The 12,744-nt window shown below is 36.0% G+C and overlaps 1 protein-coding gene across 1 annotated transcript in view; it reads left to right on the top strand.

The window, feature by feature from the left end:
- The window catches only part of LOC120414838 (helix-loop-helix protein delilah), a 101,773-nt gene extending 89,430 nt beyond the window's left edge, over positions 1-12,343 (top strand). Inside the window, exon 3 of the mRNA XM_039576164.2 lies at positions 4,217-12,343. Within this exon, the coding sequence (XP_039432098.1) occupies positions 4,272-5,438 (1,167 nt within the window). The 5' untranslated portion in view covers positions 4,217-4,271 and the 3' untranslated portion in view covers positions 5,439-12,343. The remainder of the gene's footprint in view (positions 1-4,216) is intronic.
- Positions 12,344-12,744: the final 401 nt, after the last annotated feature.

Below are 12,744 nucleotides of genomic sequence, written 5' to 3'. Positions count from 1 at the left end.
AATGTAAAAAACTCTCAGCAATCGAATGCAATTGTCAGTTTTCCCGTAAAAGCTCGTCCAAAGGGTTAAAAATGCATTTTAAAACTTAAAGCGCAAAATTTTCATATCTGGCAACACTGTAAGTAAATTTTGAGTACGCCATTCGATTCTACGTCAAAAAATCTTCAAATATGCATACCCAAAAGTTGACTTTTTGTAAACTTTTCTCTTAGCAAAATGCATTTTCAAAATGAGGTTTTTCAAAAACCTCAGAAAAAGAGGGGGGTGCCACGGGCGCGGGGGTGGACCAAATGTCACCAAACTTGGGATTCTTTTTTTTGGAGCAAAAACAACCCCCATGCCAAATATGAGCAGATTTGGTGAAGGTCGATGTTGGACGCGTGGTCACTTGGGAAGGAATGACCCCTATACGACCTTACATAAGATACACGATTTTAAATGACTTTTTATCCCTAATTTGAATTCCTGAAATATATGGTATCAAAGTTATGATTTTTTCGAAAAAAAGTGTGTTAAAAAACAAAAATTTTGTCAAACAGAATATGAAAATTTGATGATAGATGCACAATCAAATTATAAATCTAAAATGACCTATTTTTTTCTAAATTTCTTTTTTTTTAAGTTAGGCCATTGCAAACATTGCTCAGTATTGGGTCTGATTTTTTATTTACTCAAATTGTTTTAATCACCTTAAATTGTTGAAATTACGGGCTCTTATCGGTAGTTAATTGTTTTAATCACCATAAATTGATGGTACCGCTAAGAGCCCGTTATTGCAAATATTTTTGAATGTTTATGTTTGACTCGAAAAATCAAGGGCAAATTTTCTTTTCAAAAATATTTAAATTCAATGGAATTTGACTTGCAATAACTTGAAAACAATTGAACATTCATTTTATCGCTTTGACATTACTTTCTTTTATTTTTGTGAAATTTCGTGTACAATAAACGGCATTTTTTTTGCGAAAAAAAAACATTTTGTTCGGCAAAACTTAATTTTACAATCTAACAGAAAAACAACTGTTTCTTCACTTTTAAGTTAAGTTAAAAAATAAACAAACATATTCAGTACGTTGTTGTAAAAATTGGGAGGAGATCCAGTTTTGGCGCAAAAAACATAACATGCTTTTTTCTCAGTTTGCTATTTTTGCATATGGGACATTTATACGAACATTGGCAATATAATGAATTTAAAACGGTGCTTTTTATGAAATTTTTAAAACATGCCAAGTAAATTTTCGGTAAATTTGATTCGTATAAATAAATACTTTGAGTCCTTCTTTTGGTTTCCAGAGTTATTTTATTAATAGTTTAAATATTAAATAAGAGTTATCGGTTGTGCAATTTTTAAATAATTTCATTTGAATACTTCGTATAGAGCCTCAAATTTATTTGATATTTTCAATATTTTTTCATAAAGCGAAAAGTAATTCAGTTATTAAAGTAGTTAATCATTTTGGCTCGATAGTTAGAGTAATTAAATGATAGACTGGCAAGTAAAAAAATCTTATGCAAACTCTTGATTAGAAGCTCTTTATATTAGTGACATTTAAAAATGGAATTGATGATTTTTGAAAAATATCGATTCAATTCTCATGCATGCAAAGAAATATAAATGCAGAACAAATTCAAAGGGGGCAAACGATATTTATTGAGTACTGATTAATAAATTAAGATTTTTTAAAGAAAATGCTACACAAAATAATTACGAGAAAAAAGCTCAAAAGACATAACTTTAACAGAAAATAAGAGTACTTAAGTTTTTGTAGAATTGAAGCTAAATTTTACCTTTTGAACAAGGAAAATTATAAAAAATCTTTTAAATTTGCTATCTTTTTGGAATTTGTTTTAACAAACAAATATCCTGTTCTAAATCTCGTAACACAATAAATCATGTTTTCCATTAACTCTCTGCAACCCGACACCACCTTTAGACGGTCTTCGATTTAAAAAATTGTTCAAGTTCAATTTTTCTATCAATTTTTAATCTTTAAAAAGAATTGGATAGAATAACTTTCAAAATTCTAGAAAAATTTAGGGTTTGAAGTATTACTTTTTTTACTATTTTTTAATAACATTTCTTATAATTTTAGTAAAGAAAAATATGCAATATTTTTTGTAGTGTCCCAGACTACGCCTCTACGAATTTTTTACAATTTAAATGCTAATGGTGCCATTCTATAGCTGAAAATATGAAAACAAGCAAAATATTGAAAAAGTGACTATAAAAACATTTAAAACTTAGAAAGGTAAAATGTGATGATAGGAGGTGGTACAATAGGCTAAAACTAGAGATCCTAAATAGGGAGACTGGACGAAGTGAATTTGACGTACCCAAACAGACGCGAGTTTGACGTATCCAAACGAGCACTTGCCTTTACGCTCAGCAAAACTTATCAGTGTTGCTAAGCTCAAAACATACGTTGCCAGATCGATTTAGCAAGCTTAGACCAGTCTCCCTATTTAGGGTCTCTACTAAAAACTACCAAAAACAAACATTAACTAAAGAAGCTAAATGCAAATTACAAAACTAAAAATAAAACAAGAGATATAAAGTTTTTCGTAGAAAAAAAGTTGTTCAAAATTACCTCTTAAACAAGAGAAAAAAAAATTCCCGAAAAAAATTGGGCAGTAGAGGGTTAATTGAAAAAATAATAATAATGCTTTTTTTGTTGATGAGATAAGATTGCAACATTCACTATTTTTCGAATTAAACCCCCTCCGGGGTCCAATTCAGGTCCCCCAACCCTGAACCTTCGCACAATAAAGTATCGCAAAGAGTGCGGGCGGCGATTATAAAAAAAGAAGCGAATCTTATTAACAGTGTTGACCGCCGGGCCTCGAATCCTAGTGTCATCGTAAATAATCACCGCCGTCGCGCGCAACTCTCGGGAGAGCAACCCTATTGTTGGTCGGAATTCAAGCCGCAGGTTGAAATACGACCTATTTCGATTGCGCAGGTCCTGCGCTAACGTTTATGGGGTGATTTATGGCTAATGAAGTTGGACCCTTTGGGGGGGCAACTGCAGTGGCCGGTTCGTGGGAATCGGGTTGAAATCCCATTAAGGTTCCTCTCCCTTCTTTTCCACTAATCGAACCTTTGCGCAATTTGGCACTTTGAAAGTACAAAAGCAAGGAAAAAAAAAAGAAACCATCAAGTTCCATCTCATTTCCATCATTAACTGCCATAAAGCTGTCGAATGCGTATATTATTTTAACACCTTCGAAAACGTTTTACGATGACACGATGACAATTTTATTTCCCATGAAGAATTCACTGTTGAAGCGACGTCACAGATGAACAGACGAGAAACTTTGATTTTTCTAAAACTAGTGCAATCTGTTAGCCAACAATATAAACTCATCTGTCAAACTCAAATTTGAAATTTGAAACTTGCATTGGTTTGATGGTGTTGCCACCTGTGCTAAAAGATCGTTATTTTCACGTCCGAAAATCTGTGCCATAAACATCGCAAAAGATGAAATAAGAAGGTGTTGTCGATCGACGTCGCGTCGCCATCAACGAACGATGACGAGGACCAAAGTTAGCACATCTCTCGTAATTGAAAGACAAAGCCAGTGCTGGCAGCCCGGAGGCGCCAACAACACTGGAACTGATGAAGATGACCCCCTCTGAAGGTTGCATTCGGGCAGAACCGTCCGAAAAATTTTGCCACATTTGGTAGTCCATATAAAGATGAATACGTAATGAAGGGACTGAATGAGGTGGGCGATGTGGCTGATGATGGTTGGACAGCAAAAGAGCAAGTTTGACGATTTGACACATTTTATTTACTTCAAGTTGGACGCGCTCTTTGTTAGTCCTGGAGGCTTCTTGTCTTAGGTGTTTTGCATTTTATTTATTATTATTTTTCCTTTATTGTTGTGTTTTAAATGATGTTACACATTTTTGGCTTTGCATTACTCTTCACAAAAAAATCAAAAAAAAAACGAAACTATTGGCACTACGCCCCCCGGGGCATGGCCTTCCTCTAACGTGGGATTTCTGCTCCAGCGCCTCTGACGAGACAGGAGAAACCGGGACCGACGTTTTACTTCACCATCCGATAGAAGCTCAGTGGATAAGGCGGGAATCGAACCCGCGTCTCATAGCATCATCGGGATCGGCAGCCGAAGCCGCTACCCCTGCGCCACGAGACCCACGCCAAAATCATATATTTCTCTAATTCTCTTCAATTTTTTCTCTTTCTTCCAGGTATAGCACCTAACCTGAACCACAAAGTACAAACCTGCAACACTCTTCAGCAAAAATGCACCACACGCTGAAACCGCTCGGCCACCTCAACTTCCACCAGATGCCCATCATGGCGGCGCTGGCCGACGCCAACAACAACAGCAACAGCAGCATCAGCAGCCTCACGAGCAGTCTCAGCAGCAGCAGTCCAAGCAGCGGAAGTGACGAAGCCATGGCCAAGAAAGACTCGGAGAAGTACTCCCTAAGGCAGCGCCAAACCCGGAGGTCCACTCCGGCGGCCAAAGCCAGTGTGGCCGCCGCTGTAAGCGAGAAGAAGACGGTTCCGAAGGAGAAGCCCAAGCAGAAGGCACCACCGTTGAGCAAGTACCGACGGAAGACGGCGAACGCCCGCGAGCGGACCCGTATGAGGGAGATCAACAGTGCGTTCGAGAATCTGAGGCAAGCGGTGCCGGTGGCGGTGGCCGGGCCCAGTGGGAACCAATCTCCGGTGGGATCGCCGGGCCAGAGTGGGGCGAACGAGAAGCTGACGAAGATTACGACCTTGCGGTTGGCCATGAAGTACATCCGGATATTGAGCGACATCCTGAACAACGAGGACGGTAGCTTGATGATTGACAACAACAATGACGTTGACATGGTTAATCATAACGACATTGAGCGGGAGGTCATGCTGAAGGGGGCGTTGCTGAACGAGACCATCTTCAAGGCAGTGAGCCCAGCGATGGTCAAGACGACTCCGAGTAAAAAGGCTAACGCAAACCTTTCAACCCCAAAAAAAGCCAAACCCAAGAAATCCCCCAGCAAAGCGTCCACCCGGAAGTCCTCCCGAAACTCCAAACCCAACAAACCACCCTCCCTGAACCTGATGCCCAGCCTCGACGCCAAGGACGACCTACTCGACCTAGGCATGATGCTCGACTCGGACAACGACTCCCTCCATCTGTCCGAGCCCTGCCTGAGTCCACCCCTCCCCTCAACCACCTCCCTCCACAAGCAACCCTTCGGAACGACCTCCTGCAACTCGATCGTCGGCGGAACCGTCGTGACCCCGCCCAGTCACGCGGACCTGGAGTTTGGCCTGTTCCTCGAGTCGGACGCCGATTCGCTCCAGCTGTCCGAGCCCTGTCTCAGTCCGCTCAGCCACCTGGACTCGCTGAACCCGTTCAACGATCTGCTGCACACGGGGTTCAACGAGCAGACGGCGCTCGAGCTCTACTTATAACGATTACAGATTACTTCCAGAGTAGCATTCCAATAAGCAAGCAACAAATATGCCCGTGATAGAAATGAAAATTCCTCTTACTTTGTAGCGATTGTTAGGATTTAAGTGAAAACGTGCATTAGAATATTCGTGTTTGTTTGTAACCTATTTATTCTCAGTGTGTCATATTAGGTAAGGAGATCACGAAGTGCAACTTAAGTAGCCAGAAAAAAAGTCAACGTCACAAAAAGTTTTTAGAGCATACTTTAATTAATCTACTTTCACTGTTAGTAAATAGAGAATGAGTATGGAGCATTGTTGTCGAACAGTTGTCGGATTTCTTTTCATTTTATTAGAACGTTGCAAATATTTTCCAAAGTTTATGTCACCTCCTCTTCAAATTTATCTAAAAAATTAAGTGGCAAAGAACATGTTTTTTTTTATGAAAACTTCACAATTTAATTGAAAATAGAAGTCTAATCAACTGAAAATAATATAAATTGTATGTTTCTGCATTGGCAATCATAATTAACATGATATTATGATTTTTTTTATGAATTTCTAATGTATAGCATGAGCATGAGCATGAGCATGGTTTTATGAATTTCTAATGTATAGCACCAAAAAACATTTAGTTTTTACATGTTTTAGAAACCAATTTTTGCAATACACTTTTTTAATTCAGGTGTTGAAACCATGGCTCGTAATTTCATTTTTAATTTATTTTTCTGTTATTATTTTGGGTTATTATAACAGGTAATCTAGGTGTTTTTATAACAAGTCCCAAACTTGTGACAATAACAGAACTTGAACTTTTCCAGTTAAGTGAATCTCCTCGGGTATCAATAGAAAATGGAAATAACAATCCATCCAATTAAAAATTTGTTGTAAAATGCATTATTTCACAGTACAGTGGTATTGCAATCTTTAGTTTTTAAAAAATCTTTGTTTCGAGGATTTTTTTCTGGAATTAAAAAAACTCTAAAAAATCATAATTTCCTACCAAGCAAGCACTATATTTTCAAATATTTTAGATTTACTTGTTATGTTGAAACTATTGGTTTGTTTTCAAAAAAACACTTTTAGCATTTTGTGAACATTCGGCAATTGCATTGTTTTTTAAACGATTGGCATTAAAAACAGGTTTCATCAAACTTCACCCAATTATGGAAAATATTAGTACAAACTCGATAATCCGAAGGCCTCGGAAGAATTTCACTTCTGATAATTGAATCACGAAAAAACATTTTTTTCAAATTTGAATAAAACGATGCTAAAAATAAGAAAAAAAAATAACTCCAAAAAACATTTTTCCCCCATATGTTCAAACCTTCGAATAATCGAGGCTTCGGATAATCGAGTCTGGACTGTAATTTATTTAGAAAAAAACCAAAACGATTGATATCATTTTAAATTAATTTTGTTATTTAGAAATTACGAAAGGTGACCAGAGTCACCTCCACTAGCATTGTCTTAATAATTAACCATTTCGCATAATTTTAAAATACTTAAATCCCAAATTTTGAACTTTTCAAATAAAATGATTGGTTCAATCAAGATTATTGTTCGAAAATAAATATATCAAGATTGAATATTCGAAAATAAATACTTATATGATGTTGCAAATCGGACCAAAGGTTTCAGAAACTTATTTTGCAGCCACCTGTCAGATCAATAAAATTCAAATTAGAAAATTTTAGGAAATTTTCTCAGCTTTCAAGATTAATTTTACAGAGTAATTTTTAGCAGTTTATACAACAAGTAGCAAAAAGAAGATTTTCAGCACCATTCCTAACCAAACAATTTGTTATGAGGTTCCCAATGATTCTTATGTAAAATTGTTCAGGGAACAAGATTACGATAAAAAAATGATAAATTGGAAATTTTGTCAAAACCACTTTCAAAAAACTTATACTGTGATAAAATAATATTGGGTACATTTGAGGGTTGATATTGTATATTTATCGAGTTCCTTGAAAAATTGCATATGAAATGGAATCGGAAGCTATGAGTAAAAGAAAAAAAAGTTTATTTGAAAATCATAAAAACAGGCGGTGCTGATTGGTTCCTACTCTTCATCTGTAGTCCACGGAGCAATTCTTGGAGGTCCTGGTCAATAACAGAGTAGCAACTACGGGTAGACACCAATGCTAAATCGTAAAAAAGGGCGGTGCTAAAATAAAGGGAAGGTCCAATCAGCATCAAAGTTGGGATATCTGTTAAATATCGATAGACGAACGTTTTCTCCAAGTTTCGTCTAAATAGGTGATGGTCGAGTCCATAAGTGTACCCAGTTGACTTTTTTTTTTATTTAAACCATGTTAAAAAAATCAAGGAACAGATTTTTGTTCAATTCAATATTGAAACGTGACTCTGCTCTGAATGCAAAACCAATTAAACAAAAAATGTGATAACTATTTTTATAATTCGAAATCAAAATTAAAAGTTTCGAAGGAAATTTAAAATTATTTCAATCACGCTCATGTTGTTTGTTTATTTGTTTTATTTCCACCATGAATCAATTTAAAAAGCTCCTATGACCACCACGCTGCGCCCCCTTAAACCCAAATTACCTTAAGGCTCCACGCCTCCACAATTTGCTTTGTTGATTTTTTTTTTCATTGCTAACATCTTTGCCTCCAGCACCATCGCAGCAAATTTGCTCTCATTTTTCCTCCATTGTTTTCCACTCGGCGATTAATTCCCACACCGACCGACCAGCTGGACCGTGACGAAAACTCCGCCCACGCTTTTTTCTGCTGTGCACCTTTGTTGGGGTTGGGGCAGTGTGTTAAAGACTATAACTGGCGTGAAACATGCGCAACAGTAGCATGTTTTGTACACCGCTGCTCGGTTTTAGATCTACTCCATTTTCAAGGCACTTGTTCCATAGGTTTACACTGAAGAAAATAATACAATTAGTTTTATTGTTTTGCTTCAATTTTTTTAAAGTTTCAAAAATGTTTTAAATTTGCTGTTATCTAAGAATTTATTTCAAATTTTCAAAATTCTTCAAATATCGATTTTTTCCCGTGTTGGCTGGCGTCAACGTGGGTGGTGGGGAGAGCTGAATGGTGTAGGGGTGGCCACCAGGGGGTTTCATTCACTCATTCGGCATCGTTCCGGTGCAAATTGCGCAATCGCGTACCACCATTTGTGGGCAGACATTAGGGCATTTCAATTGGCGGAAAATGAAGCTCATTAGCAGGGGGTGTGAATTGGCAATTGTTGCACATTCTTTGTACGGACTTATTAGGAATGTAAACATTTTAAATGTTAAAAATATAAAGCATGTAACTATAAGCTTTTCAATACATCGAGTCCATAAAAACTCAATTGATCAGTTACAAATTCAAGAGATTCCGATTGGTGGCGCTGTGTAACGAAATGTCACTCCAAATGATATGTGTGAGTAGAGTCTGTAGAAACAAAAGAATGGGGGCATGACATTTGTAAGATCTACGAGGCCGACCTAAAATAGGGCTAACGCGCGTGGTAGATTTCGTTGTTTGTTTTAATGCAAATAAGATGCAGGTGGGTTTGTCAGTCGGGCAAGTGTAACTGATGTGGAAATAGTCAATTAAAATACTAGCCATTCCGATGTCAACGGATTGGTCCTAATTTGGGTTTTGAGGGAGATTTATTGGGGCGCACTTGTTTGAAGAACTTGTTTGTCATATGGATTTGCAGTTTCTTTCCCTTTATAACTGTGGATATTTTTATTAGTTTATAGATCATTTAACACAATTCAGCTGATTTGCAATCATAGCCCGGAAAAACAAACAAAATTTTGGTTTCCACTTTGGTTAGTACTTGGACTATTTTCCAATCATATGACAGACATACATAACGTCATGATTCGAATTCCCTGACGCTTCGAAACCCGGACATCTCCGTGAACATCGTGAAACATTCCACTGAAATATTTCATGGGCGTCCGATGCACCGGAAAGGCAAAGCAGAAAATTACTGTTTTGATTTCCTTAAATTCTAACAAATTTTTATATAAAATATCGATTGTTTTGATGTTAACAGCTTATTTGATATCAAAAGAATGCCATTCACTTACATTTCCGTCCAAATTTGTGCGGTTCATAAGCAAAATCGAGTGTCCGGAATCCGAAGCAAAAGTGTCCGGATTTTGAATCAGCTTTTATCAGTGTCCGGGATTCGAAGCACAACAAGTCATTTTAATTTTAAAATTTTGATGATTTTTTTTTTAGAAAATCCATTTTTTGCATGCATTCTTTTAAAACTGACTGTTTATACTACATCCTGATGATATTTCTACATTTCCAATTTGTTACATGATTTTTTGCCAGCTATAACGAAAATGATATACTACCAAGTGTCCGTCTTTCGCATCATGGCGTTATTCAACGATAATGTTCTGTTTTTAAGTTTTTTTCATTAGAGGTTACCCAGTCGTTTGGAGCAGTTGTTGAAAAGAACACCAAAACCTCGGAAAAATATTTTCACCGCACTTTGAAAATTAATTAATCATTTTCGACATTATTTTAAAATCCTTAAAAAAATATAAGCAATGATTATTTATTGTTTTTAAAATTTACAACATGAACGAAAAATTGGAAGTGCATTGAAATTGTTTTGTTCAAGATTCAAAAAATTTAACCATTCAATATATTTATTTAAAGACCTTAAAAATTACAATTAATCATTATTTGCAAATCCACACATTTTTTATAGTTTTTGGTTGATTCTTATTTGAAAAAAAAATCAATGTATAATCCCTCTAACGCAAATTCTAAATAAATTTGAAGTGTTTATGAATTTATGAAACTTTCTTTTTCCCCTAAACTTTTTCGTCTTTTACCGATCTGTGGTCTAAAAATTCCGAATTTATTAAAACATTGAAAAGTAATTTTTCGATTGAAAAGGCATAAATAAGCGTTATACATTGTGTTCTGAATAGTATACAGTTAATTTATTAAAAAATAAGCATTTTAAATATAGGTCAATAATTATTGCATTGTCATCTTATTTAAAAAAATATATGGGGGAAATAAAATTTAAGAAACTAGGAAAATCGATTGAAAACTGTTTAGAAAATTGTGTATATTTTCATGAATTAATGTGAATGTTTATATAAATATAATTAATTATTCTTCTCACGTTTTATCGCTATTTTTTAAGAATTGAGTTGAAACTTGTAAATATTTAAAAATTTCAATAATGAAATATAATTGTGGATTTGAGTTAAAATATGCTCAAAACTTATCAAGAATGGTGATCAATTCTCAAAATTTCTAGAATCTTTTTGCAAACCATCTCTACGAAATTGGTAAACAATCGATATCAATCTTGAACTCTATGATTACCCAGTGATTACTCAAATTTAGAACCTATTTATGATTCTCCAACAATTTTATATAAAATCATACTAGTTGCCTTTCTGAGATCAATTATAAAATTTTCTTTGGTTGGTGTTCAAATCGTTTTTTTTATTCCTAATCGTTTTCCTTGACTTTTTTTTATTATTATAGTAAGTCGGACTTTTTTTTAAACAAATATCACATTCTTAGTCTCTGAAATTCCATATTAATTATTCAAAGCATTCCCACAAACATCAACCTAAGCTATTCCAGCCATAAACATCACTCTTGCCAATCCCGCGCGACAAATCCGACAGCTCGCCGACAACTCTTGTTGCCACCGTCAATTTCTTCAATTATGGCCATAAATTCTACTGCGAGAGAGACAGAGATAGAAAAAAAGAAAACATATTTTATACCTCATAGTCGTTAAAACTAGCACACACACACACTTACATGAAAAAAAAGTAATAATCAGTCCAGTAAAGTTGCAGCACAAAGCAGTAAAAAGTGCAGCAAAAAAAAAAAAAAATAATACTTTCAAAGCCAGAGCAAAACATGCAAATGAAGAGCAGTGCCTAGTACTTAATAGCCATCAACCACCCGCTAAATCGGATCAGCCAGCATCAACATTAGGGGGATTGCGGAAAAAAAATAGCTTAGAAGAGAAGAAATAAGCCAACCTGTGTAAACACAGCGCTAGAGATAAATGTAAATATTAGTATAACTATTATGATTGTCACTATTTATTCGACGAGATCGAGCGCGAGCGCGCACGTGGACACTTCTGGTCTGGCCTCAAGAAGCTTGCTGACAGCACACAGCTTTTCATTTGAGCCGTTTTAACGTGTCACCATAGACTAGGATTGAAGACCAGGTGGAATCAAACCGAAATTTGAAACGGCCGCTCTCGGTTTGTGTCTCTGCAATGTTAAATGAACCCGTTGGTGGGTGTCTTCGCTAAAAATCTAGAACAAATCCTTTTGTCCAACTTTGTCTTCATACCTAGTCTATGCAATCACCACGAAAAAGAAGTCTCCAACTCGTACCGTCAATATTGATGATAAATACCGACGGAAATTATGTTTTCAAAACGGCTTAAATTTGCATAAAACAATCACGCTGCTCGAGTCCGCTTGGAATGCACTTTGCACCAGGCTTGAGATTGGATCAAACGTCCAGCTTTCAGGCCAAGTGACGCCGATTGGCCAGACTTGGAGTTGGTCGCGCGCGCTGGTCAATGTACAAACATATCGGAAAAGCTTCCCTCCTCCATACGCGAAACATTCCCAATTAAGAGAGTAAAATGTTAACTAGCCTTAAGTGTAAAGATATGCCACAGGACTTGTAAGCGATAATCATGACGACGATGATGATGATGTAATTGTATAGATTGGTCGAGATTGTTCGATGATTCCCCCCGCAATGAGCATGTAAATGTCTAGTTATTGGAGTGTGTAAACGAGGCCTTGAAACGAGCCACTATTCCGAAATGCCATTACTTGTTTAGTGAGTTAGGTGAAACTGTACAGACGAAACGAATAGGGTCAATTGATGTTATTAAACAATAAATATTTAAAATGTTAAACTTGATTTCAATCGATCTTGTTTTTTTTTAATATCACATGTCCCATTTGCCTCAAGAAACCTAAATAAATGTTTCGTAAAAGCACAAACGTTTTTCAATCGACATATAGAAGAAAGGGTTTTCTCACATTTGTATAACATAAACAGATTGATAAATTAATTAGCTTAACCGTCAACTAACACAGCAGTTGCCCCGACTTTGTCCTAAAGGGTAACTTTTGTTCTTGATCACTAGGCTTAGTGATTTTTCACGCTAAAAAAAGCAATTTTCCCGGGGATTACTATTCGAAAACCCAAAATTTCGCGGAAATTTCACGGAACGTGAAAAATGTTGTTATAATCAATTAAATTTTATGTTAAACAACCGGAATGATTTTTGTACATTTTCAAGTGATTTTTCAAGCTGA

Source organism: Culex pipiens, chromosome 3, assembly GCF_016801865.2.
Source record: "Culex pipiens pallens isolate TS chromosome 3, TS_CPP_V2, whole genome shotgun sequence".
Taxonomy (NCBI): Eukaryota; Metazoa; Arthropoda; class Insecta; order Diptera; family Culicidae; genus Culex; species Culex pipiens.
The sequence above is the reverse complement of the archived record's forward strand: the minus strand, read 5'-3'. Positions and strand labels throughout refer to the sequence as shown.